The sequence below is a fragment of the Nyctibius grandis genome, unplaced genomic scaffold (assembly GCF_013368605.1).
Source record: "Nyctibius grandis isolate bNycGra1 unplaced genomic scaffold, bNycGra1.pri scaffold_132_arrow_ctg1, whole genome shotgun sequence".
Lineage (NCBI taxonomy): Eukaryota > Metazoa > Chordata > Aves > Nyctibiiformes > Nyctibiidae > Nyctibius > Nyctibius grandis.
In genome coordinates, this window is record NW_027167505.1 from 1 (window position 1) to 26640 (window position 26640).

Genomic DNA, 26640 nt, shown 5'->3' on the forward strand with positions numbered 1-26640 from the left:
ACTGCGGCGGGGGACTCCCTAGGACGGGCTTAAGCCAGAGCCAGCAGCTCCCAGGGAGGCTTACGTGGTTGAAGGCCAGTCTAGGTGAGGAGCAAAGCCCACTGCTGTCGAGCTGCTGCCCACACGCATGGAGCTGAGCCGGGACACTGCAGGCCCCGGGCAGAGCCTCCCCGGACAGACGCCTGGTTTAACATCCTAATTAATTGTCTTTGTTACCAGGGTTGGGAGCATGGTCTCCCCGGGGGAGCTGCAGCCTCCTCTAATTTCACACTTAGTGCTTTTGTATTCTGTACTTTGAATTAAAAACATGAAACTTGAGTATTTTGTTACTTGAAGGTCTAGTTTTCTAGTCCTGTCTTTATACTGTATTTTATATGTCAAAGCTTGTATTAAAGGCCTCTTCACTTCACTTTTGGCTGGTGTGTGATTTACACGCCCTCTTAACGACCTCACACAGGCAGTTTTGTTTCCTCTCCAAGCAGGAAATATATCCTGCCTGGAGGCAAGTTATTTATACATGGAGAACAAATTATGAAGTTTATTTTATATAAATTATGGCTCTTAGCAGACAGCTTTCGATTTATTGCACTATAGCACATCTGCGACACAGAGCTACAAGACATCGTAAAGAGAGTTTTGTATTCTTCAGTGTAGCACTTCAGACCGGGATCAAGAGGCACTCGAAGGCGGCGGGGGGGGAGAAAGGGTGCAGGAAAGCAGCAAAGAGCCACCATTATCTCCCAGTATTAATTTGGTTTGTTTTTTCTCTTTTTTACTAGCAAATAAACGCTGAGGCCAGCAGGCAGGAGACAGGCGGGGCCACGCCGCTTTCCTTCTCTATGGGCCCAAGCTGCTGCAGCTCTCCAGCTCCTGCCCCAAGAGCTGGTGTCCAGGTACCCTGCTCCAGAGTCCCGGTGCTGACAGAGATGGGGACTTTAAGGCAATTCAGCATCTCCCCTCCAGCCCAGCACAGGCTTTATCAGCCACCAGCAGCGCCACTACCAGGCAGCTCTTCTAACGCTGGCGGCCGTCCTGCTCAGCCCTGACAAAAGTCACTCCTAAACCGGTCTTAGAAATCAAAAGCGGCTCCAAAATAAACCCCACCCCTTCCAACCCCTCAAAAAGCACAGCAGGTCCTTGCGCTGCCCGTGCAGCACGAACAATGCAAAGCTCTGGCTTCAGCCGCCCCGCGCGGAGCTGGAGGAGGAGGGAGGGCTGAGGGCGTTAACGGGAGCGGTGGCGGGGGCGGGTCCGCGGCCACCCTGGAAGCACCAGAGGACGAGGCCGCCCTTGCTGAAGATGGTGAAGAAGTGGAGCATGGCGGCGGCGGCGGCGGCGGCGCCGGGCCCGGCTCCGCACACACGTCGCACTGCTCCCCCCTGCTCCGACTTGGGGAGGTGGTGGGGGGTCCCAGAGGGGACTGGGGGGTCCAAGGAGGGAGTGGGGGGGCCCCAGGTGAGTGGAGGGGGCTGTCCCAGGGTACTGGGGGAGGCCGTGGGGGGTCCCAGAGGGGACTGCGGGGGGTCCCAGGGGTGAGTGGGGGGTCCCGGTTGGCTGAAGGGGGTTGTCCCAGGGAAGTGGGGTGGGTTCTGGGGGTCCCAGAGGGGACTGAGGGGGGTCCCAGGAGACTGGGGGGTTGCAGGGGGTCCTGGGGTGGATCTCAAAGGGAGGCACTTGGGGTACTCGGGGTGGCCTGGGAGGGTCCTGGAGAGTCGTAGAGGGGCCTAAGGGGGTCGTGGGGGATGCAGAGGGTACTGGAGGGTCCCAGAGGGAAGTGGGGGGTCCCGGGGGGCTGCCAGCTGTGCCCCCCCTCCACCCCCCCGCCATCTGGCAGCCCCCCCCCAATATAGCGGCAGAGCTGGGGCCGGGGCTGAAGCGCTTGGGTCAGACTCTGAAGGATGAGTTGCCGTCTTGGGGGGATGGCTGGGGGGGGCTGGACCCCCCGGGGACCCCCCCGGGCCCACGACCCCCCGAAGAAGCCGACGTGGTGGTGGTGGGGGGCGGCGTGGTGGGCTGGTCGGTGGCATATTGGCTGAAGGCGCTGGAGGGTCAGCGGCACGGCATGAAGGTGCTGGTGGTGGCGCGGGACCCCACGGTGAGACACCCCCCTGCCGGGGTGGGCTACTGCCTTAGGGACCCCCCCTGAACCCCATTTTTATTTGGGGGGGGGCTTTTCTCCTCCAGTATTCCCGAGCGTCCACGGTGCTGTCGGTGGGGGGGATCCGGCAGCAATTTTCCCTCCCGGAAAATATCCACATGTCTCGTTTCTCCGCCAGCTTCCTCCGCAACATCAACGTCAGTGGGGTTATTTGGGGGAGGGGGGGGGGCGCGTATTTTTGAGGTGAGGGGGGTCCAGCCTCACTCATTGGGGTACCCCCCTCCCCTTCCAGGAGTACCTCGGGGTACCGAACGAGCCCCCCATCGACATCCAGTTTCAGCCTTCAGGGTACCTCTTCCTCGCCCCCCCTGAAGGCGCTGCGGGGCTGGAGGCCACCGTCCGGCTCCAGAGGTGGGGGGGACACACGTAAACCCCCCCCAGGAGGGTTATTTTTTAGGGGGGGGGTCTCATCCTGACACACTCCCCCCTCATGCTGCCTGTCCCCAGGGAGGAAGGGGCGCAGGTGGCCCTGCTGTCCCCTACCCAGCTGAAGGGGAAATTCCCCTGGATGGCCACGGAGGACGTGGCCGTGGGGTCATACGGTAAAATGGGGGGGGGCATGGGGGCCCCCCCATAACACCCAACCCCCATCCCCATCATCCCCATCCCCACTGGGTTCATCCTTCCTCCTCACTTTATTTAAGAAAGGAAGGGTCCAGCCCCCCAAATTTGGGGGTTGTGGGGTTTTTTGGAGGGGGGGTGTCATGCCACAGTGCCCCCCCCCAATATGTTTCCCCCCCCCCCCCCCCCAGGTCTGGAAGATGAAGGCTTGTTCGACCCCTGGACCCTCGTCAACGCTTTTCGACGTAAAGCCACGTCGTTGGGGGTCCACAGCTGCTCCGGGGAGGTGCGAGGTAAGGAAAGGGGGGGGGACACACACAAAAATGGGGTGTGTCCCCCCCCGTGGGATCCCCCCCCCCCCAAACCCCCCCCAGGTTTTTGTCACGTCGGCCGAGGACATGATGCCACGGCACGGACCGGCCCCGCTGTCCGCACGCATCAAATACGTCCATGTGAGTACATGTGTGTCCCCCTCCCACCCCATGCGGGGGGGGGTCCCCACGCGTGTCCGTGACCCCCCCCACGCGTGTGACACCCCCCCCACACACACAGATCCACATGCCGGACAGCCGGGAGTACCAGCCCGTGTCCTGCGCCATCGTGGTCAACGGCGCGGGCGCCTGGGCCGGGGAGCTGCTGGAGGGGCCGGGGCTGCCCGGGGGGCTCTGCCAGCCCCCCCTGCCCATCCAGCCCAGGAAGAGGTACGGGGGGGGAGGGTTTTTTTGTGGGGGGGGGGCAGATTTTTGGTGTTCGGGGGCGCAGATTTTGGGGGTTTATGGGGTGGGGGCACATGCTGGCATCACCTCGCTGTTGTGGGGGGAGATTTTTTGTGGGGGGGTCACATCCCATCGCCCCCAACCCCTCCATCTTGAAGGGTATGGGGGTGACCCCCTCACTCCTTTTCTTTGGGGGGGGAGGGTCACATCCTGAGCCCCTCAATCTTTTTGGGCCCCCCCCCCCCCCACCCCACAGGTACGTCTACACGTGGCACTGCCCCGACGGCCCCGGCCTCTCCTGCCCCTTCCTCATCGACACCTGCGGGGCCTACTTCCGCCGCGACGGCATCGCCGGCAACTACCTGGGGGGCATGAGCCCCCCCGAGGTGAGCCCCAAACCGGGGGCACCGCGTTATTTACACACGCACACACACACGGGTTTGGTTTTTTTAAATTTTAATTTATTTTTTCATTTATTCTTATTAAATAAGAATTATTTTTAATTCTCATTTGTTTATTATTATTATTGGGTTTAATTATTCTTTTCTTTTATTTTCTGTATTATTATTTTTAATCACTTAATTATTTTTAATTTATCCCTATTAAATCTGTTCTTTCCCCCACCCCAGGAGGAGGAGCCGGACCCCAGCGACCTCTCGGCAGATGACGGGTTTTTCCAGGAGCGGGTCTGGCCGCCGCTCGCCCGCCGCGTCCCGGCCTTCGAGTCCCTCCGTCCCCGCGGCTCCTGGGCCGGTTACTACGAGCACAATGCGTTCGACCGGAACGGGGTGCTGGGCCCGCACCCCCAGCTCGAGAACCTCTTCACGGCGGCGGGGTTCAGCGGGCACGGGCTGCAGCACGCGCCGGCGGCGGGCAGGGCCGTGGCCGAGCTGGTGGTGAGGGGCCGCTACGAGAGCCTGGACCTGCGGAGGCTGGGCTGGAGGAGGCTGGTGGAGGGGCAGCCGCTGGCAGAGGGCGGGGTGGTGTGAGGGGAAAGTGAGGCAGGAGGTGGGGAAACTGAGGCAGGAGATGGGGAAACTGAGGCACGATGGGGGAAACAGGCAGGAGATGGGGAAACTGAGGCAGGAAGGTGGGGAAACTGAGGCAGGAGATGGGGAAAATGAGGCAGGAAGATGGGGAAACTGAGGCAGGAGATGGGGAAAATGAGGCAGGAGATGGGGAAACAGGCACGATGATGGGGAAACTGAGGCAGGAAGGTGGGGAAACTGAGGCACGATGGGGGAAACTGAGATACGATGATGGGGAAACTGAGGCACAATTATAGGGAAACAGAGGCATAACGGACACCTTAAATTTGGGCTGAAACAGGCCAAAATCGGTGCTCTGAGCCAGCTGCCGTCCGACAAATTCGCGCTCGACGGACTCACGCGGGTCCAGGTTACACCATAATCTGGGCAATAAACCCGCGTGAGCAGATCCGCGGTCAAGGTGATTTACTCGAGCGGCAGATACGGATCCCTCTGTCTGCAGAGCAGATATGCTAATGAGATGGTAATGAGCAAAGGTCATCCCGTCCCTCGGGGGGGTCATTTCTCGCTGGATAATGGTTATGGGATTTATCGTTGCGCCCTCTGCTCTCTGAGTCAGCACACCGGGCTCCCTCAGGGGGGAAACTGAGGCACGGTGGGGGGATACCCCAAGGATCCCCATTACATCCCAGTCCCCCCCACTCCCAGTGTCCCCCAGTGTCCCGCCGGTGCTCCCATTATCCTTCCAGCTCCCCCAGCCCCATTATCCCCCCCCTTGCCCCCATTATCCCCCCATTGCCCCCATTATCCCATTAACCCCCTATTATCTCCCATTACCCCCAGTACCCCCATTATGTCCCAGTCCCCCAACTCCCAGTGTCCCCCCAGTGCTCCCATTATCCCTCCAGCGCCCCCAGCCCCAGTATCCCCATTATACCCGCACTATCCCCCCATTATCCCCCATTACCCCCCAGTGTCCCGAATTACCCCCCCACAGCCCTTTTAGCGCCCCCTGGCGGCGCGGCGGTGTCCTGAAGGCGGGCGGCAGCACCGCGCAGGCGCAGTTTATGGCGGGGGTGAGCGGCTCGGGGCGGGGGCGAGCCGGCGGCAAACGCGCCTGCGCAGAGGGGGGGCTGGTGGTGCGGCGCCTGCGCGGGAGGGTTTTTAGCGCCTACGCAGTGTGTGGCGGCCGATCCAGCGCGTGGGTGTGCGTGAGGCAGCGCTGAGGTGGTTCTGGGCCTCGGGGACGTCGTGGGGCAGCCGTGAGGTACCTGTGGGCTTCAGGGGGACCATGAGGCAGCCCTGAGGGAACCGTGGGGTTGGCGGCGCAGCCCTGGGGTAACCATGCCTCCCCCCGCGTCCTGGGGAGGCTGGGGACAGCCCTGAGGTGAAATTGTGCCCCCCCGCTCCACCCCCGAGAAGCTATAGGGGGTAACCCCCCCTCCGGTAACCGCGGGGGCAGCCGTGAGGTAAATTTGAGCCCGCACCCTGGGGTAAGCATGGGGCTCACCCCCATTAACAATGGGGGGACATGATGCTCCCCCCCCTCCCCATCCGAAGTGTGGGGCAGGCCTGGGATCCCCATCGCGGACACCTTGTGGGGTGCTATGAGGATTCCCCTCCCTGCAGAGTGACCCCCAATCGTGGGGTGCCCCCCAGTTACCCAGGAATACCCGTGTGTCAAAATAAAGCAGGCAGGGCTTTCTGCAGAAGCTGGGACCGTCCAGGGGTTGGGTCTCGCTGTATTTACCTCGTGTGTTTCTGAGCCCGAGGCACAGCTGCCTGCAACAAAGAAAAGGCTTTTTTCTGCCTTTTGTTTCTGCCGCGGCTCTGCCAGCGTGACCCGGCCCTTGGACACCTGGCTAAAGCCAAAAAGCCCCCGATGCCAGCGTGGGGCTGAGCACATCCAGCTCCGAAGGCTTGATTTTAGGGTGAAGGTGCGTGGGATTAACTTGGTGTTCTGTCCAAAGCAACCCACAATTTGGTCGAGCTTCTTTGTAAAGTTCAGGAAGTGGATGAGAGCTGTGGGGGCAGAGTTGAGGAACAAAAATGTGCCGTTCTCAACCCGAAGGTGATCTCATAAAGATAACAAACGCCGGTTATTTCTCTGCCCGTGAAACGCTGGTGTGCTCCACGTCGCGTTGCATGTGTGTAGTGACTTGCTTGTGGTGATTGTCTACTAGAGAACGGGATGTCTGCTACGGTGAGCTGGGGTGAAGGAGCATCGGGGGAAGATGGAATGCACCTGCGAAAAGGCCCGGGTAAATTTATTCTACTCCAGTGAATTTCTTCTGATAAGAGCTTTTTCCATAAGCTCGCGTTGTTCTTTGAAGAGCACGAGACACTTGGCACCGAGCCCCAGCGGTCGTTTCGGTTGCTGAGCCAAGGCCTTAACACCCAGAAAGTACTTTGTTGCTGTTTTTTTTCTCTAACCCCTAAGCCAGGAGGCCTGGTTACACAGAAAGCTGTTTTTTTCCTCCACTGACCTCCACCGTTTTAGCCCAGGTCCTTTCCGTGGCGTCATGGCAGGTGTGGTGGTCGTGCTTCTTCGCTCGAGCTGGATGCCAGGTTCCCAGGAGGACAGGCAATTACTCAAATTAATATCAAAAAAATCAGCGTGGGAACAGAATGCCTCTTCCAGAGCTGTCGCTTAGGACGTTAAGACTTGGGTATTTGTTCTTATTTTGGATCTCAGTCCCTAGGTTGCTGTTGTGTTTTTATGCTTGCTCATTAGCATGAATACTAATTTATTCTTTGCACGTGAGGCTTGCAGTCCCAAAATTAAAACCCATTTATCGCCACTAACAGTGAAAAGCTCCTCAAGAAAAGGGTTAACTCGTGTGTTTTCGTAGTGGAGGGGAGGCAAAGCTCCATCTGTGCGCTGTCGGTTTCCTTTCCCCCTTCTCGCTAAACATCACGTGTTTGCAGATAAAAACCATTCCTTCCAAATGAGCTGCCTCCCTGGGCTGCTGCTTCCATCCTCTGGGAAGCTGGAGCTGGTCCCCTGCTTCAGCAAAGCAGCTTGGTGTCAGGCAAGGCGTGATGAGGAGATGCACGTCTACTTAATAAAGGGCAAATTTAAAAGCACTGTGCAGGTGGAAAGCTAGGAAAATAAGGAAGAGGGGAGGAGGAGGAAGGAGAATACAGCCCCACAGCTCTTTCAGAAGTCTTCCTGGGCCGTTTGGCTTCCCCAGTAAGCGTCTGGGTAATGGACTCGATTGCCAAATGCGTTGTGATTCTGTACCTCGTAACTGTGGGCATTGGTGACGTTGATCCGTGGAGCTGCGTGCTGTCTTTGAGGGACACCAAGCTGCTCCTTTCCTCCTCTGTTTCTGGGAGGACCCTAATGTTGATTCAAAATTTAGGCAGAGGGCACCTCCCTTGTCCTCGATCTTCATGACCCGAGACATCCTTCCATCTACGATGGTCCCTACTTTCTCCTCTTGCAGGGAGCTGTTGCCAAGCCTCAGAACCAAGAAGCCTGAGGACCTCGTTTTGGTGATCGGGACAGGAATCAGCGCAGCAGTTGCTCCTCAGGTCCCGGCACTGCAGTCTCGGAAGGGCTTAATCCAGGCCCTCCTGGATGCTGCTAATAAGTATGATCTGCTGGAAGATGAAAAGAGCAGACGGTTTCAAGAGCGTCTCGATGCAGACGAGAACTTGCTTCACGTTGCCGACGACTTTATGTGGGAGCTGTCATCGGTGAGTGTGCTTGTAGGAGGGGTTTAGACTCTGCTTAGGATTTGGCTTTTGGAAGTAGCCTAATTTGGTTCTCCAGCGTGCCCCAGCTCCAATGATGCCTTTATCTAGAAGGAAGCACAAGTGCAGTTAAGTGTGCCGGGTTCCTGAGGCATAACTCTGCTGTGGACACCAGCTTTTGGGTATTTCACTGGGAGTATGCTGGGGGGGAGTACCTGGTAGCAGAGATTTAAATATTGCAACTCTGATCTTAATCTCTCTCCCCTTCTCAGCCCGTGAGCTTTCTTTGCACAAACTTTTTTGAAGACTGTTTATACGAGGTGTTTGGTGACCTGGAATCTAAAATGGAAGATTCTGGGAAGCGGCTGCTTCAGTCTGTGCTTCAGTTGATGGAGAGAGGGGCGCTGGTGATAACCACAAGCTTTGATACCCTGCTGGAACTGTACGCAGCACAGCAGGGGAAGCGTCTGGAGTCTCTTGACCTGAGTGATGAAGAGAAGGTAAACGATGCTGATCTTTTTTAAACGTCAGGGCTGAGCTGGGACACCGCGGGACGGTGGTGACTGCGGGATGTGCCCTCACGCCCGTGTAAGGGGATTGTGCTGCTTGTAGTAATTTAATTGATGTCAGCCAAACTCCAAGCAGAGGCTCTGCCCGTTTGGGGCAGTGAGCAGAGGAATGAAGACGAACGCTGGTTTCTGAAATGCTGTGCTTGCTGGCTGACATCCATTGCTCAGGAGGAGCCCTGAAGCCGGGTATTGCTTTGATCTCTGTCCTTGAAACGTCTGGCTTGGCCTTGCTGAAGCCTTGCTTCCACAGAAGGCGTGGGTTGATGTTTCTAAGCGACACGGGGAACTCCGTGCGAGACACAAAGCTGACCTTTCTATTTTTATAAGGTGCTGCTGAGTCCTTCTTGTGACGGAGCAATTTTCGGGGCTGTAGCCTTCGAGGCTTCCCCCCTTGCCCCGTGTCCTCTTTCTGAAATGGCTGCATGGCTCCTGCTGGCTCATTCCAGCTTCTTATGCCGTGCTCTTGTATCTGTAGCCATGAGCTTCACGCGAGCTTCCCTCCTTTTGCCCCAGGTCTTCAGTCAGGCAGAAAATGAGGCTGTGAAGCCCTGAGCTCTTTGCCACCTGCCCACCTCATCTTCCCACGGTGGGTTTTACCGATGGGGTCCTTCTGTTTGCGTGTTAAACACGCGCCACGTGTAGGTGCTGCACAGTACTTGGTCTCTTTCCATTGTGACTCATTTCTGTGCTTCATGTTTCCTGCATGACCCCTTAATCTACCGGGCTGGAAGTACTGACAGTGTTACAAATAAGCATTCTAATTCTTGCGAGCTTAAACGAGCTGAGGTCCGCAGGAGTAAACTGAGAGCTTTGGAAGTGGCTTTCTGAATGAAGGTCAGCTGTTGAGCTGCCTCAGAGCTTCTCAGAGCCTAGAGGGGCCAAGAAATAAACTCTGTAGGCGTGAGAAGCATGCTGATGTCATATTTATAGAGTTTTCCCCCTTTTTCTGCTGAGTCTGGGTTATTGATTCGTCTCTCCCCATCACATTCGCCGTTCAACTGAAGCGTTGACCAAACAGCGCCAGAGGCTGCGATGTAGAGGCTGATGGACTCATTGAGGAGATAGATGAGGGGGAGCTGCCTCTTTGAAACTCTTCCCTGAAATGGTATTTTTAATAGCACTGTGGAAGCTAACGTGATGTGCTCGCTAACGTTTCTGGAGGGGTTTGTTTTGTGGCAGGTGCTGGAGTGGGCGCAGGGGAAGAGGGGAGCTCAGCGTCCTGCATATCTACGGCCATTTAAACACCACCCCAGCGGCATCGTGCTCCACCTGGACGGCTACTACCAACGTGCCTGTGCAACACGAAGGTCATGGTGAGCGAGGCAGCCTTCCCTTGTCTCTGCAGGGCATGCTTTGGGGTGCCAGACGTTGTCTATATACATCTCCCCCTTCCCGGTGCGAGCTCCGGGCACAGACTCAGCTGAGTTTAAAGACTGGGCTTCGCACAGGGTGGTGGGAGAGTCCTGAATTTTGTGAAATAAGAGGAGAGATGGATTCTCTAGCCCTCTGAGTTGCAAAAACACCTCACCACGCTCGTGTTGAGGACGATGGAGTGATGACAGTCTCATCAGCAATAGGCAGGTGCTGTCTCTTGTGCCTTGTGAAGATAAAGCTTGCCTTGACTAAGAACCTCTTTCCCTTTTTTAAAGCGAGAGATTCAGAAGCTGTACGAAAAGAAGTCGTTCCTGTTCTTGGGCTGTGGTAGCACTGTTGATGACACCACGTTTCAGGCCCTGTATTTAGAGGCTGTGAAGCACAAGTCAGCCCTGGAGCACTTCATGCTGGTATCATCGGGAGACAAGCATGAGTTTAAGAAGCTCCGTAAGAACATGCTGAACAAAGGCATTAAAGTGGTTTCCTACGGCAATGAAGACGCAGACTTGCCCGAGTACCTTGAGAGGCTGGCGAGCGAGATCTCCACGCGGGGTCAAAGAGGTAGAGGGTTTATGGGCTGTGTGGGATGGCTGTCTGCGTACATCCACCCTCGCCACACTTAACTCGGGGATCCCGTGGGCTTGGGAGCATAGACAGTGTTAATAGCCCCTTCTCTGCACTCTGTTATTCCTTAAGCTTTTTTTTTTCCTCCAAAAAATTGTCTGGGTTTACTTTTATGAAATCGCTGTGTGGTTCCTTGCTCTCTCCTAGGTGTGCCTAAGAAGGGACGATAGCTCAACGGCCCTGCTGCTGCCCCACGCCGAGATCAAAGGTAGGATTCTCCTGAGCTGAAGAGAAAGTTCGCCCTTTGCGACTCGCCGGGAGCCCAGCAGCCTCTCAGGCAGGTTTTGCAGAGCCTTTACTGTCCTGCAGGATGCACCAGAGCCAGACTGCGGCGGGGGACTCCCTAGGACGGGCTTAAGCCAGAGCCAGCAGCTCCCAGGGAGGCTTACGTGGTTGAAGGCCAGTCTAGGCGAGGAGCAAAGCCCACTGCTGTCGAGCTGCTGCCCACACGCATGGAGCTGAGCCGGGACACTGCAGGCCCCGGCAGAGCCTCCTCGCACAGATGCCTGGTTTAACATCCTAATTAATTGTCTTGTTACCAGGGTTGGGAGCATGGTCTCCCTTGGGGAGCTGCAGCCTCCTCTAATTTATACTTAGTGCTTTTATATTCTGTACTTTGACTTAAAACATGAAACTTGAGTATTTTGTTACTTGAAGGTCTAGTTTTCTAGTCCTGTTTTTATACTGTATTTATATGTCAAAGCTTGTATTAAAGGCCTCTTCACTTCACTTTTGGCTGGTGTGTGATTTACACAGCCCTCTTAACGACCTCACACAGGCAGTTTTGTTTCTCCTCCAAGCAGGAACTATGTCCTGCCTGGAGGCAAGTTATTTATACACGGAGAACAAATGATGAAGTTTATTGTATATAAATTGTCTCTTAGCAGACAGCATTCGATTTATTGCACTGTAGCACATCTGCGATACAGAGCTACAAGCCATCGTCAAGAGAGTTTTGTGTTATTCAGTGTAGCACTTCAGACCGGGATCAAGAGGCACTCGAAGGCGGCGGGGGGGGAGAAAAGGGTGCAGGAAAGCAGCAAAGAGCCACCATTATCTCCCAGTATTAATTTGGTTTGGTTTTTTCTCTTTTTTACTAGCAAATAAACGCTGAGGCCAGCAGGCAGGAGACAGGCGGGGCCACGCCGCTTTCCTTCTCTATGGGCCCAAGCTGCTGCAGCTCTCCAGCTCCTGCCCCAAGAGCTGGTGTCCAGGTACCCTGCTCCAGAGTCCCGGTGCTGACAGAGATGGGGACTTTAAGGCAATTCAGCTATCTCCCCTCCAGCCCAGCACAGGCTTTATCAGCCACCAGCAGCGCCACTACCAGGCAGCTCTTCTAACGCTGCGGCCGTCCTGCTCAGCCCTGACAAAAGTCACTCCTAAACCGGTCTTAGAAATCAAAAGCGGCTCCAAAATAAACCCCACCCCTTCCAACCCCTCAAAAAGCACAGCAGGTCCTTGCGCTGCCCGTGCAGCACGAACAATGCAAAGCTCTGGCTTCAGCCGCCCCGCGCGGAGCTGGAGGAGGAGGGAGCGGCTGAGGGCGTTAACGGGAGCGGTGGCGGGGGCGGGTCCGCGGACACCCTGGAAGCACCAGAGGACGAGGCCGCCCTTGCTGAAGATGGTGAAGAAGTCGAGCATGGCGGCGGCACTGCCGGGCCCGGCTCCGCGCACACGTCGCACTGCTCCCCCCCTGCTCCGACTTGGGGAGGTGGTGGGGGGTCCCAGAGGGGACTGGGGGGTCCAAGGAGGGAGTGGGGGGGCCCAGGTGAGTGGAGGGGGCTGTCCCAGGGTACTGGGGGAGGCCGTGGGGGGTCCCAGAGGGACTGCGGGGGGTCCCAGGGGTGAGTGGGGGGTCCCGGTTGGCTGAAGGGGTTTGTCCCAGGGAAGTGGGGTGGGTTCTGGGGGTCCCAGAGGGGACTGAGGGGGGTCCCAGGAGACTGGGGGGTTGCAGGGGGTCCTGGGGTGGATCTCAAAGGGAGGCACTTGGGGTACTCGGGGTGGCCTGGGAGGGTCGTGGAGAGTCGTAGAGGGGCCTAAGGGGGTCGTGGGGGATGCAGAGGGTACTGGAGGGTCCCAGAGGGAAGTGGGGGGGTCCCGGGGGGCTGCCAGCTGTGCCCCCCCTCCACCCCCCCGCCATCTGGCAGCCCCCCCAATATAGCGGCAGAGCTGGGGCCGGGGCTGAAGCGCTTGGGTCAGACTCTGAAGGATGAGTTGCGTCTTGGGGGGATGGCTGGGGGGGCTGGACCCCCCCGGGGACCCCCCCGGGCCCACGACCCCCGAAGAAGCCGACGTGGTGGTGGTGGGGGGCGGCGTGGTGGGCTGGTCGGTGGCATATTGGCTGCAGGCGCTGGAGGGTCAGCGGCACGGCATGAAGGTGCTGGTGGTGGCGCGGGACCCCACGGTGAGACACCCCCCTGCCGGGGTGGGCTACTGCCTTAGGGACCCCCCCTGAACCCCATTTTTATTTGGGGAGGGGACTTTTCTCCTCCAGTATTCCCGAGCGTCCACGGTGCTGTCGGTGGGGGGGATCCGGCAGCAATTTTCCCTCCTGGAAAATATCCACATGTCTCGTTTCTCTGCCAGCTTCCTCCACAACATCAACGTCAGTGGGGTTATTTGGGGGAGGGGGGGGGGCGCGTATTTTGAGGTGAGGGGGGTCCAGCCTCACTCATTGGGGTACCCCCCTCCCCTTCCAGGAGTACCTCGGGGTACCGAACGAGCCCCCCATCGACATCCAGTTTCAGCCTTCAGGGTACCTCTTCCTCGCCCCCCCTGAAGGCGCTGCGGGGCTGGAGGCCACCGTCCGGCTCCAGAGGTGGGGGGGACACACGTAAACCCCCCCCAGGAGGGTTATTTTTTAGGGAGGGGGTCTCATCCTGACACACTCCCCCCTCATGCTGCCTGTCCCCAGGGAGGAAGGGGCGCAGGTGGCCCTGCTGTCCCCTACCCAGCTGAAGGGGAAATTCCCCTGGATGGCCACGGAGGACGTGGCCGTGGGGTCATACGGTAAAATGGGGGGGGGGCATGGGGGCCCCCCCATAACACCCAACCCCCATCCCCATCATCCCCATCCCCACTGGGTTCATCCTTCCTCCTCACTTTATTTAAGAAAGGAAGGGTCCAGCCCCCCAAATTTGGGGGTTGTGGGGTTTTTTGGAGGGGGGGTGTCATGCCACAGTGCCCCCCCCCAATATGTTTCCCCCCCCGCCCCCCCCCAGGTCTGGAAGATGAAGGCTGGTTCGACCCCTGGACCCTCCTCAACGCTTTTCGACGTAAGCCACGTCCTTGGGGGTCCACAGCTGCTCCGGGAGGTGCGAGGTAAGGAAAGGGGGGGGGGACCACACACAAAAATGGGGTGTGTCCCCCCCGTGGGATCCCCCCACCCCAAACCCCCCCCAGGTTTTGTCACGTCGGCCGAGGACATGATGCCACGGCACGGACCGGCCCCGCTGTCGGCACGCATCAAATACGTCCAAGTGAGTACATGTGTGTGTCCCCCTCCCACCCCATGCGGGGGGGGGTCCCCACGCGTGTCCGTGATCCCCCCCACGCGTGTGACACCCCCACACACACACAGATCCACATGCCGGACAGCCGGAAGTACCAGCCCGTGTCCGGCGCCATCGTGGTCAACGGCGCGGGCGCCTGGGCCGGGGAGCTGCTGGAGGGGCCGGGGCTGCCCGGGGGGCTCTGCCAGCCCCCCCTGCCCATCCAGCCCAGGAAGAGGTACGGGGGGGGTGGGTTTTTTTTGGGGGGGGGCAGATTTTTGGTGTTCGGGGGCGCAGATTTTGGGGGTTTATGGGGTGGGGGCACATGCTGGCATCACCTCGATGTTGTGGGGGGAGATTTTTTGTGGGAGGGGTCACATCCCATCGCCCCCAACCCCTCCATCTTGAAGGGTATGGGGGTGACCCCCTCACTCCTTTTCTTTGGGGGGGCGGGTCACATCCTGAGCCCCTCAATCTTTTTGGGCCCCCCCCCCCACCCCACAGGTACGTCTACACGTGGCACTGCCCCGACGGCCCCGGCCTCTCCTGCCCCTTCCTCATCGACACCTGCGGGGCCTACTTCCGCCGCGACGGCATCGCCGGCAACTACCTGGGGGGCATGAGCCCCCCCGAGGTGAGCCCCAAACCGGGGGCACCGCGTTATTTACACACGCACACACACACGGGTTTGGTTTTTTAAATTTTAATTTATTTTTTCATTTATTCTTCATTAAATAAGAATTATTTTTAATTATCATTTGTTTATTATTAATTATTGGGTTTAATTATTCTTTTCCTTTATTTTCTGTATTATTATTTTTAATCACTTAATTATTTTAATTTATCCCTATTAAATCTGTTCTTTCTCCCCACCCCAGGAGGAGGAGCCGGACCCCAGCGACCTCTCGGCAGATGACGGGTTTTTCCAGGAGCGGGTCTGGCCGCCGCTCGCCCGCCGCGTCCCGGCCTTCGAGTCCCTCCGTCCCCGCGGCTCCTGGGCCGGTTACTACGAGCACAACGCGTTCGACCGGAACGGGGTGCTGGGCCCGCACCCCCGGCCCGAGAACCTCTTCACGGCGGCGGGGTTCAGCGGGCACGGGCTGCAGCACGCGCCGGCGGCGGGCAGGGCCGTGGCCGAGCGGGCAGGGCCGTGGCCGAGCTGGTGGTGAGGGGCCGCTACGAGAGCCTGGACCTGCGGAGGCTGGGCTGGAGGAGGCTGGTGGAGGGGGAGCCGCTGGCGGAGGGCGGGGTGGTGTGAGGGGAAAGTGAGGCAGGAGGTGGGGAAACTGAGGCAGGAGATGGGGAAACTGCGGCACGATGGGGGAAACAGGCAGGAGATGGGGAAACTGAGGCAGGAAGGTGGGGAACTGAGGCAGGAGATGGGAAAAATGAGGCAGGAAGACGGGGGAAAGTCTGAGGCAGGAGATGGGGAAAAATGAGGCGGAGATGGGAAACAGGCACGATGATGGGGAAAAACTGAGGCAGGAAGGTGGGGAAATGAGGCACGATGGGGGAAACTGAGATACGATGATGGGGAAACTGAGGCACAATTATAGGGAAACAGAGGCATAACGACACCTTAAATTTGGGCTGAAACAGGCCAAAATCGGTGCTCTGAGCCCAGCTGCGTCCGACAAAATTCGCTATCGACGGACTCACGCGGGTCCAGGTTACACCATAAATCTGGGCAATAAACCCCGTGTGAGCAGATCGGGGTCAAGGTGATTTACTCGAGCGGCAGATAAGGATCCCTCTGTCTGCAGAGCAGATATGCTAATGAGATGGTAATGAGCAAAGGTCATCCCGTCCTCGGGGGGGTCATTTTCTCGCTGGATAATGGTTATGGGATTTCTCGTTGCGCCCTCTGCTCTCTGAGTCAGCACACCGGGCTCCCTCAGGGGGGGAAACTGAGGCACGGTGGGGGGGATACCCCAAGGATCCCCATTACATCCCAGTCCCTCCACTCCCAGTGTCCCCCAGTGTCCCGCCGGTGCTCCCATTATCCTTCCAGCTCCCCCAGCCCCATTATCCCCCCATTGCCCCCATTATCCCCCCATTGCCCCCCATTATCCCATTAACCCCACTATTATCTCCATTACCTACCCAGTACCCCCATTATGTCCCAGTCCCCCCACTCCCAGTGTCCCCCCAGTGCTCCCATTATCCCTCCAGCGCCCCCAGCCCCAGTATCCCCATTATACCCGCACTATCCCCCCATTATCCCCCCATTACCCCCCAGTGTCCCGAATTCCCCCCCAGCCCTCTTTAGCGCCCCCTGGCGGCGCGGCGGTGTCCTGAAGGCGGGCGGCAGCACCGCGCATGCGCAGTTTATGGCGGGGTGGAGCGGCTCGGGCGGGGCGAGCCGGCGGCAACGCGCCTGCGCAGAGGGGGGGCTGGTGGTGCGGCGCCTGCGCGGGAGGGTTTTTAGCGCCTACGCAGTGTGTGGCGGCCGATCCAGCGCCGTGGGTCGTGCGTGAGGCAGAGCTGAGGTGGTTCTGGGCCTCGAGGACGTCGTGGGGGCAGCCCGTGGAGGTACCTGTGGGCTTCAGGGGGGACCATGAGGCAGCCCTGAGGGAACCGTGGGGTTGGCGGCGCAGCCCTGGGTAACCATGCCTCCCCCCGCGTCCTGGGGAGGCTGGGGACAGCCCTGAGGTGAAATTGTGCCCCCCCCCTCCACCCCCGAGAAGCTATAGGGGGTAACCCCCCCCTCCGGTAACCGCGGGGGCAGCCGTGAGGTAAATTTGAGCCCGCACCCTGGGGTAAGACATGGGGCTCACCCCCATTAACAATGGGTGGGGACATGATGCTCCCCCCCTCCCCATCCGAAGTGTGGGGCAGGCCTGGGATCCCCATCCGCGGACACCTGTGGGGTGCTATGAGGATTCCCCTCCCTGCAGAGTGACCCCCAATCGTGGGGTGCCCCCCCAGTTACCCAGGAATACCCGTGTGTCAAAATAAAGCAGGCAGGGCTTTCTGCAGAAGCTGGGACCGTCCAGGGGTTGGGTCTCGCTGTATTTACCTCGTGTGTTTCTGAGCCCGAGGCACAGCTGCCTGCAACAAAGAAAAGGCTTTTTTCTGCCTTGTTGTTTCTGCCGCGGCTCTGCCAGCGTGACCCGGCCCTTGGACACCTGGCTAAAGCCAAAAAGCCCCCGATGCCAGCGTGGGGCTGAGCACATCCAGCTCCGAAGGCTTGATTTTAGGGTGAAGGTGCGTGGGATTAACTTGGTGTTCTGTCCAAGCAACCCCACAATTTGGTCGAGCTTCTTTGTAAAGTTCAGGAAGTGGATGAGAGCTGTGGGGGCAGAGTTGAGGAACAAAAATGTGCCGTTCTCAGCCCGAAGGTGATCTCATAAAGATAACAAATGCCGGTTATTTCTCTGCCCGTGAAACGCTGGTCTGTTCCACGTCGTGTTGCATGTGTGTAGTGACTTTGCTTGTGGTGATTTGTCTACTAGAGAAACGGGATGTCTGCTACGGTGAGCCTGGGGTGAAGGAGCATCGGGGAAGATGGAATGCCACCTGCGAAAAGGCCCGGGTAAATTTAATTCTACTCCAGTGAATTTCTTCTGATAAGAGCTTTTTCCATAAGCTCGCGTTGTTCTTTGAAGAGCACGAGACACTTGGCACCAAGCCCCAGCGGTCGTTTCGGTTGCTGAGCCAAGGCCTTAACACCCAGAAAGTACTTTGTTGCTGTTTTTTTTCTCTAACCCCTAAGCCAGGAGGCCTGGTTACACAGAAAGCTGATTTTTTTCCTCCACTGCCTCCACCGTTTTAGCCCAGGTCCTTTCCGTGGCGTCATGGCAGGTGTGGTGGTCGTGCTTCTTCGCTCGAGCTGGATGCCGGTTCCCAGGAGGACAGGCAATTACTCAAATTAATATCAAAAAATCAGCGTGGGAACAGAATGCCTCTTCCAGAGCTGTCGCTTAGGACGTTAAGACTTGGGTATTTGTTCTTATTTTGGATCTCAGTCCCTAGGTTGCTGGTTGTGTTTTTATGCTTGCTCATTAGCATGAATACTAATTTATTCTTTGCACGTGAGGCTTGCAGTCCCAAAATTAAAACCCATTTATCGCCACTAACAGTGAAAAGCTCCTCAAGAAAAGGGTTAACTCGTGTGTTTTCGTAGTGGAGGGGAGGCAAAGCTCCATCTGTGCGCTGTCGGTTTCCTTTCCCCCTTCTCGCTAAACATCACGTGTTTGCAGATAAAAACCATTCCTTCCAAATGAGCTGCCTCCCTGGGCTGCTGCTTCCATCCTCTGGGAAGCTGGAGCTGGTCCCCTGCTTCAACAAAGCAGCTTGGTGTCAGGCAAGGCGTGATGAGGAGATGCACATCTACTTAATAAAGGGCAAATTTAAAAGCACTGTGCAGGTGGAAAGCTAGGAAAATAAGGAAGAGGGGAGGAGGAGGAAGGAGAATACAGCCCCACAGCTCTTTCAGAAGTATTCCTGGGCCGTTTGGCTTCCCCAGTAACCATCTCGGTAATGGACTCAATTGCCAAATGCGTTGTGATTCTGTACCTCGTAACTGTGGGCATTGGTGACGTTGATCCGTGGAGCTGCGTGCTGTCTTTGAGGGACACCAAGCTGCTCCTTTCCTCCTCTGTTTCTGGGAGGACCCTAATGTTGATTCAAAATTCAGGCAGAGGGCACCTCCCTTGTCCTCGGTCTTCATGACCCAAGACATCCTTCCATCTACGATGGTCCCTACTTTCTCCTCTTGCAGGAAGCTGTTGCCAAGCCTCAAAACCAAGAAGCCTGAGGACCTCGTTTTGGTGATCGGGACAGGAATCAGCGCAGCAGTTGCTCCACAGGTCCCGGCGCTGAAGTCTCAGAAGGGCTTAATCCAGGCCCTCCTGGATGCTGCTAATGAGTTTGGTCTGCTGGAAGATGAAGAGAGCAGACAGTTTCAAGAGCGTCTCGATGCAGACGAGAACTTGCTTCACGTTGCCCACGACTTTATCCGGGAGCTGTCATCGGTGAGTGTGCTTGTAGGAGGGGTTTAGACTCTGATGAGGATTTGGCTTTTGGAAGTAGCCTAATTTGGTTCTCCAGCGTGCCCCAGCTCCAATGATGCCTTTATCTAGAAGGAACCACAAGTGCAGTTAAGTGTGCCGGGTTCCTGAGGCATAACTCTGCTGTGGACACGAGCTTTTGGGTATTTCACTGGGAGTATGGTGCGGGGGGAGTACCTGGTACCAGAGATTTAAATATTCCAACTCTGATCTTAATCTCTCTCCCCTTCTCAGCCCAAGAGTGACGTTTGCTCAACCTATTTCGAAGACTGTTTATACGAGGTGTTTGATGACCTGGAATCTAAAATGGAAGATTCTGGGAAGCGGCTGCTTCAGTCTGTGCTTCAGTTGATGGAAAACGGGGCGCTGGTGATAACCACAAGCTTTGATACCCTGCTGGAACTGTACGCAGCACAGCAGGGGAAGGATCTGGAGTCTCTTGACCTGACTGATGGAGAGATGGTAAACGATGATGATCTTTTTTAAACGTCAGGGCTGAGCTGGGACACCGCGGGACGGTGGCGACTGCGGGATGTGCCCTCACGCCCGTGTAAGGGGATTGTGCTGCTTGTAGTAATTTAATTGATGTCAGACAAACTCCAAGCAGAGGCTCTGCCCATTTGGGGCAGTGAGCAGAGGAATGAAGACGAACGCTGGTTTCTGAAATGCTGTGCTTGCTGGCTGACATCCATTGCTCAGGAGGAGCCCTGAAGCCTGGTATTTCTTTGATCTCTGTCCTTGAAACTTCTGGCTTGGCCTTGCTGAAGCCTTGCTTCCACAGAAGGCGTGGGTTGATGTTTCTAAGCGACACGGGGAACTCCGTGCGAGACACAAAGCTGACCTTTCTATTTTTATAAGGTGCTGCTGAGTCCTTCTTGTGACGGAGCATTTTCGGGGCTGTAGCCTTCGAGGCTTCCCCCTTGCCCCGTGTCCTCTTTCTGAAATGGCTGCATGGCTCCTGCTGGCTCATTCCAGCTTCTTATGCCATGCTCTTGTATCTGTAGCCATGAGCTTCGCGCGAGCTTCCCTCCTTTTGCCCCAGGTCTTCAGTCAGGCAGAAAATGAGGCTGTGAAGCCCTGAGCTCTTTGCCACCTGCCCACCTCATCTTCCCACCGTGGGTTTTACCGCTGGGTCCTTCTGTTTGTGTGTTAAACACGCGCCACGTGTAGGTGCTGCACAGTACTTGGTCTCTTTCCATTGTGACTCATTTCTGTGCTTCATGTTTCCTGCATGACCTCTTCATCTACAGGGCTGGAAGTACTGACAGTGTTACAAATAAGCATTCTAATTCTTGCGAGCTTAAACGAGCTAAGGTCCGCAGGAGTAAACTGAGAGCTTTGGAAGTGGCTTTCTGAAATGAAGGTCAGCTGTTGAGCTGCCTCAGAGCTTCTCAGAGCCTAGAGGGGCCAAGAAATAAACTTTGTAGGCGTGAGAAGCATGCTGATGTCATATTTATAGAGTTTTCCCCCCTTTTTCTGCTGAGTCTGGTGTATTGATTCAGTCTCTTCCCATCACATTCGCCGTTCAACTGAAGCGTTGACCCAAACGAGCGCCAGAGGCTGCGATGTAGAGGCTGATGGACTCGTTGAGGAGATAAGATGAGGGGGAAGCTGCCTCTTTGAAACACTTCCCTGAAATGGTGTTTTTAATAGCACTGTGGAAGCAAACGTGATGTGCTCGCTAACGTTTCTGGAGGGGTTTGTTTTGTGCAGGTGCTGAAGTGGGCGCAGGAGGAGAGGGAGCTCAGCGTCCTGCATATCTACGGCGTTTACACCAACCCCAGCGGCATCGTGCTCCACGCGGAGGGCTACCACAACATGCTGCGCAAAATGAAGGTCAAGGTGAGCGAGGCAGCCTTCCCTTCTCTCTGCAGGGCATGCTGTGGGGTGCCAGACGTTGTCTATATACATATCCCGCTTCCCGGTGTGAGCTCCGGGCATAGACTCAGCTGAGTTTAAAGACTGGGCTTCGCACAGGGTGGTGGGAGAGTCCTGAATTTTGTGAAATAAGAGGAGAGATGGATTCTCTAGCCCTCTGAGTTGCAAAAACACCTCACCACACTCGTGTTGAGGACGATGGAATGATGAGAGTCTCATCAGCAATAAGGCAGGTGCTGTCTCTTGTGCCTTGTGAAGATAAAGCTTGCCTTGACTAAGAACCTCTTTCCCTTTTTTAAAGCAAAATCTTCAGAAGCTGTATGAAAATAAGTCGTTCCTGTTCTTGGGCTGTGGTAGGACTATGGATGACATCACGTTTCAGGCCCTGTATTTAGAGGCTGTGAAGCACAAGTCAGACCTGGAGCACTTCATGCTGGTACGGAGGGGAGACGTGCATGAGTTTAAGAAGCTCTGTGAGAACATGCGGGACAAAGGCATTAAAGTGGTTCCCTACGGCGATGAAGACGCAGACTTGCCCGAGTACCTTGAGAGGCTGGCGAGCGAGATCTCCACGCGGGGTCAAAGAGGTAGAGGGTTTATGGGCTGTGTGGGATGGCTGTCTGCGTACATCCACCCTCGCCACACTTAACTCAGGGATCCCGTGGGCTTGGGAGCATAGACAGTGTTAATAGCCCCTTCTCTGCACTCTATTATTCCTTAAGCTTTTTTGTTTCCTCCAAAAAATTGGGTTTACTTTTATGAAATCGCTGTGTTCCTTGCTCTCTCCAACGTGTGCCTAAAGAGGGATAACAGCTCAACGGCTCTGCTGCTGCCCCACGCCGAGATTAAAGGTAGGATTCTCCCGAGCTGAAGAGAAACTTTGCCCTTTGCGACTCGCCGGGAGCCCAGCAGCCTCTCAGGCAGGTTTTGCAGAGCCTTTACTGTCCTGCAGGATGCACCAGAGCCAGACTGCGGCGGGGGACTCCCTAGGACGGGCTTAAGCCAGAGCCAGCAGCTCCCAGGGAGGCTTACGTGGTTGAAGGCCAGTCTAGGCGAGGAGCAAAGCCCACTGCTGTCGAGCTGCTGCCCACACGCATGGAGCTGAGCCGGGACACTGCAGGCCCCGGGCAGAGCCTCCTCGGACAGATGCCTGGTTTAACATCCTAATTAATTGTCTTTGTTACTAGGGTTGGGAGCATGGTCTCCCTGGGGGAGCTGCAGCCTCCTCTAATTTTATACTTAGTGCTTTTATATTCTGTACTTTGACTTAAAAACATGAAACTTGAGTATTTTGTTACTTGAAGGTCTAGTTTTCTAGTCCTGTTTTTATACTGTATTTTATATGTTTAAGCTTGTATTAAAGGCCTCTTCACTTCACTTTTGGCTGGTGTGTGATTTACACGCCCTCTTAACGACCTCACACAGGCAGTTTTGTTTCTCCTCCAAGCAGGAACTATGTCCTGCCTGGAGGCAAGTTATTTATACACGGAGAACAAATGATGAAGTTTATTTTATATAAATTATGTCTCTTAGCAGACAGCATTCGATTTATTGCACTGTAGCACATCTGCGATACAGAGCTACAAGCCATCGTCAAGAGAGTTTTGTGTTATTCAGTGTAGCACTTCAGACCGGGATCAAGAGGCACTCGAAGGCGGCGGGGGGGGAGAAAGGGTGCAGGAAAGCAGCAAAGAGCCACCATTATCTCCCAGTATTAATTTGGTTTGGTTTTTTCTCTTTTTTACTAGCAAATAAACGCTGAGGCCAGCAGGCAGGAGACAGGCGGGGCCACGCCGCTTTCCTTCTCTATGGGCCCAAGCTGCTGCAGCTCTCCAGCTCCTGCCCCAAGAGCTGGTGTCCAGGTACCCTGCTCCAGAGTCCCGGTGCTGACAGAGATGGGGACTTTAAGGCAATTCAGCATCTCCCCTCCAGCCCAGCGCAGGCTTTATCAGCCACCAGCAGCGCCACTACCAGGCAGCTCTTCTAACGCTGCGGCCGTCCTGCTCAGCCCTGACAAAAGTCACTCCTAAACCGGTCTTAAAAATCAAAAGCGGCTCCAAAATAAACCCCACCCCTTCCAACCCCTCAAAAAGCACAGCAGGTCCTTGCGCTGCCCGTGCAGCACGAACAATGCAAAGCTCTGGCTTCAGCCTCCCCGCGCGGAGCTGGAGGAGGAGGGAGCGGCTGAGGGCGTTAACGGGAGCGGGGGCGGGGGCGGGTCCGCGGCCACCCTGGAAGCACCAGAGGACGAGGCCGCCCTTGCTGAAGATGGTGAAGAAGTGGAGCATGGCGGCGGTGGCGGAGGCAGTGCCGGGCCGGGCTCCGCGCACACGTCGCACTGCTCCCCCCTGCTCCGACTTGGGGAGGTGGTGGGGGGTCCCAGAGGGGACTGGGGGGTCCAAGGAGGGAGTGGGGGGGCCCCAGGTGAGTGGAGGGGGCTGTCCCAGGGTACTGGGGGAGGTCGTGGGGGGTCCCAGAGGGGACTGCGGGGGGTGCCGGTTGGCTGAAGGGGGGGTGTCCCAGGGAAGTGGGGTGGGTTCTGGGGGTCCCAGAGGGGACTGAGGGGGATCCCAGGAGACTGGGGGGGGGTTGCGGGGGGTCCTGGGGTGGATCTCAAAGGGAGGCACTCAGGGAACTAGGGGTGGCCTGGGAGGGTCCTGGAGAGTCGTAGAGGGGCCTAAGGGGGTCGTGGGGGATGCAGAGGGTAGTGGGGGGTCCCAGAGGGAAGTGGGGGGTCCCGGGGGGCTGCCAGCTGTGCCCCCCCTCCACCCCCCCATCTGGCAGCCCCCCCCAATATACCGGCAGAGCTGGGGCCGGGGCTGAAGCGCTTGGGTCAGACTCTGAAGGATGAGTTGCCGTCTAGGGGGATGGCTGGGGGGGCTGGACCCCCCGGGGATCTCCCCGGGCCCACGACCCCCTGAAGAAGCCGACGTGGTGGTTGTGGGGGGCGGCGTGTATTTTTGAGGTGGGGGGGGGTCCAGCCTCACTCATTGGGGTACCCCCCTCCCCTTCCAGGAGTACCTCGGGGTACGAGCCCCCCATCAACATCCAGTTTCAGCCTTCGGGGTACCTCTTCCTCGCCCCCCCTGAAGGCGCTGCGGGGCTGGAGGCCACCGTCCGGCTCCAGAGGTGGGGGGGACACACGTAAACCCCCCCCAGGAGGGTTATTTTTTAGGAGGGGCATCTCATCCTGACACACTCCCCCCTCATGCTGCCTGTCCCCAGGGAGGAAGGGGCGCAGGTGGCCCTGCTGTCCCCTACCCAGCTGAAGGGGAAATTCCCCTGGATGGCCACGGAGGACGTGGCCGTGGGGTCATACGGTAAAATGGGGGGGGGCATGGGGGCCCCCCCATAACACCCAACCCCCATCCCCATCATCCCCATCATCCCCATCCCCACTGGGTTCATCCTTCCTCCTCACTTTATTTAAGAAAAGAAGGGTCCAGCCCCCCAAATTTGGGGGTTGTGGGGTTTTTTGGAGGGGGGGTGTCATGCCACAGTGCCCCCCCCCAGTAAGTTTCCCCCCCCCGCCCCCCCCCCAGGTCTGGAAGATGAAGGCTGGTTCGACCCCTGGACCCTCCTCAACGCTTTTCACAGAATCACAGAATCACAGAATGTTCGGGATTGGAAGGGACCTCGAAAGATCATCTAGTCCAATCCCCCTGCCGGGGCAGGATTGCCTAGACCATATCACACAGGAATGCGTCCAGGCGGGTTTTGAATGTCTCCAGAGAAGGAGACTCCACAACCTCTCTGGGCAGCCTGTTCCAGTGTTCGGTCACCCTCACCGTAAAGAAGTTTTTCCTCATATTTAAGTGGAACCTCCTGTGTTCCAGCTTGCACCCATTGCCCCTTGTCCTGTCAAGGGATGTCACTGAGAAGAGCCTGGCTCCATCCTCATGACACTTGCCCTTTCCATATTTATAAACATTAACGAGGTCACCCCTCAGTCTCCTCTTCTCCAAGCTAAAGAGACCCAGCTCCCTCAGCCTCTCCTCAGAAGGGAGATGTTCCACTCCCTTAATCATCTTCGTGGCTCTGCGCTGGACTCTCTCTAGCAGTTCCCTGTCCTTCTTGAACTGAGGGGCCCAGAACTGGACACAATACTCCAGATGCAGCCTCACCAGGGCAGAGTAGAGGGGGAGGAGAACCTCTCTCGACCTGCTGACCACACCCCTTCTAATACACGCCAGGATGCCATTGGCCTTCTTGGCCACAAGGGCACACTGCTGGCTCATGGTCATCCTGCTGTCCACTAGGACCCCCAGGTCCCTTTCCCCTACGCTGCTCTCCAACAGCTCTGCCCCCAACTTGTACTGGTACATGGGGTTGTTCTTGCCCAGATGCAGGACTCTACACTTGCCCTTGTTATATTTCATTAAATTTCTCCCCGCCCAACTCTCCAGCCTGTCCAGGTCCCTCTGAATGGCTGCGCAGCCTTCCGGTGTGTCAGCCACTCCTCCCAGTTTTGTGTCATCAGCGAACTTGCTGACAGTGCACTCTATTCCCTCATCCAAGTCATTAATGAATATATTGAATAGAAGTGGTCCCAGTACTGACCCTTGCGGGACTCCGCTAGACACAGGCCTCCAACTGGACTCTGTCCCATTGACCACCACTCTCTGGCTTCTTTCCTTCAGCCAGTTCACAATCCACCTCACTACCCGATCCTCCAGACCACACTTCCCCAGTTTAGCTGCGAGGATGCTGAGGGAGACCGTGTCAAACGCTTTACTGAAATCGAGATAGACCACATCCACAGCTTTACCATCATCTATCCACCGGGTTACATCCGCATAAAAGGCTATCAAGTTGGTTGAGCATGACTTCCCCTTGGTGAAGCCATGCTCAGTGCCCCTAATGATCCCCCTATCCTTGATGTGCCTAGAGACAGCACCAAGAACAAGTTGTTCCATCACCTTTCCGGGGATGGAGGTGAGGCTGACCGGTCTATAGTTACCCGGGTCCTCCTTCTTGCCCTTTTTGAAGACTGGAGTGACATTCGCCTTCCTCCAGTCCTCAGGCACCTCTCCCGTTGCCCACGACTTAGCAAAGATGATGGAGAGTGGCCTAGCAATGACTTCCGCCAGCTCCCTCAGCACCCGTGGGTGCATCCCATCAGGGCCCATGGATTTATGGACGTCCAGGTTGCTTAATTGGTCCCTGACCCAGCCCTCATCAACCAAGACAGATTCCTCCTCTATCCTGACTTCTTCTGAGGCCTCAGGGGTCCGGGGCTCCTCAGGACAGCCTCCAGCAGTATAGACAGAGGCAAAGAAGGCATTCAGTAACTCCGCCTTCTTTTTATCCTCTGTCTCCAGGACCCCCACCTCATTCATCAGTGGGCCTACATTGCCTCTAGTGTTGGCTTTACCTGCAATGTATTTGAAGAAGCCCTTTCTGTTGTCCTTGACCTCTCTTGCAAGGTTTAATTCCAAGGAGGCCTTAGCTTTCCTAGTTGCCTCCCTACATCCTCTGACAACAGACTTATATTCCTCCCAAGTGGCCAGCCCCTCCTTCCACGATCTGTACACCCTCTTCTTCCACTTGAGTTTGCCCAGCAGTTCCC

At 56.7% G+C, this 26640-nt stretch overlaps 2 protein-coding genes and 3 pseudogenes across 3 annotated transcripts; all 5 read left to right on the forward strand.

The window, feature by feature from the left end:
• The first annotated feature begins 1317 nt into the window (after positions 1 to 1317).
• Positions 1318 to 4752, forward strand: LOC137677301 (FAD-dependent oxidoreductase domain-containing protein 1-like). Its single transcript, XM_068424594.1, has 10 exons — positions 1318 to 1455; positions 1835 to 2095; positions 2185 to 2295; positions 2391 to 2509; positions 2606 to 2700; positions 2911 to 3005; positions 3094 to 3171; positions 3272 to 3420; positions 3692 to 3821; positions 4065 to 4752. The coding sequence occupies exons 1-10, from the start codon at positions 1318 to 1320 to the stop codon at positions 4422 to 4424; spliced, it is 1536 nt and encodes a 511-aa protein (XP_068280695.1). The 3' UTR covers positions 4425 to 4752.
• Positions 4753 to 7138: 2386 nt separating this feature from the next.
• LOC137677299 (protein FAM118B-like) lies at positions 7139 to 11190 on the forward strand (annotated as a pseudogene).
• A 983-nt stretch (positions 11191 to 12173) lies between these two features.
• On the forward strand, positions 12174 to 15439 carry LOC137677297 (FAD-dependent oxidoreductase domain-containing protein 1-like; annotated as a pseudogene).
• Positions 15440 to 16845: 1406 nt separating this feature from the next.
• On the forward strand, positions 16846 to 21881 carry LOC137677300 (protein FAM118B-like). Of its 2 annotated transcripts, XM_068424592.1 has the most exons (7): positions 16846 to 16916; positions 17637 to 17716; positions 18905 to 19163; positions 19434 to 19655; positions 20907 to 21035; positions 21373 to 21658; positions 21862 to 21881. In XM_068424592.1, the coding sequence occupies exons 2-7, from the start codon at positions 17694 to 17696 to the stop codon at positions 21879 to 21881; spliced, it is 939 nt and encodes a 312-aa protein (XP_068280693.1). In that variant the 5' UTR covers positions 16846 to 16916; positions 17637 to 17693. The 2 variants fall into 2 exon arrangements, 1 of the variants encoding a protein (XP_068280693.1); XR_011050255.1 differs by lacking the exons at positions 16846 to 16916; positions 18905 to 19163; positions 19434 to 19655; ... (1 more) ...; positions 21373 to 21658; positions 21862 to 21881 and adding an exon at positions 17957 to 18519 and having other exon boundaries at positions 17653 to 17716.
• Positions 21882 to 23339: 1458 nt separating this feature from the next.
• LOC137677298 (FAD-dependent oxidoreductase domain-containing protein 1-like) lies at positions 23340 to 24723 on the forward strand (annotated as a pseudogene).
• The last annotated feature ends 1917 nt before the right edge of the window (positions 24724 to 26640 follow it).

What these genes read in the sequence shown, in the direction of transcription:
- LOC137677301 (XM_068424594.1), top strand. Translation starts at nt 1,318, where the DNA reads ATGGCGGCGGCGGCGGCGGCGGCGCCGGGCCCGGCTCCGCACACACGT. An exon ending in CGTGGCCGTGGGGTCATACG is followed by an intron (nt 2,701 to 2,910) that starts GTAAAATGGGGG and finishes CCCCCCCCCCAG; the next exon opens with GTCTGGAAGATGAAGGCTTG. An exon ending in TCCACAGCTGCTCCGGGGAG is followed by an intron (nt 3,006 to 3,093) that starts GTGCGAGGTAAG and finishes AACCCCCCCCAG; the next exon opens with GTTTTTGTCACGTCGGCCGA.
- LOC137677300 (XM_068424592.1), top strand. Translation starts at nt 17,694, where the DNA reads ATGCCACCTGCGAAAAGGCCCGG. An exon ending in CCACCTGCGAAAAGGCCCGG is followed by an intron (nt 17,717 to 18,904) that starts GTAAATTTAATT and finishes CTCCTCTTGCAG; the next exon opens with GAAGCTGTTGCCAAGCCTCA. An exon ending in ACCTGACTGATGGAGAGATG is followed by an intron (nt 19,656 to 20,906) that starts GTAAACGATGAT and finishes TGTTTTGTGCAG; the next exon opens with GTGCTGAAGTGGGCGCAGGA.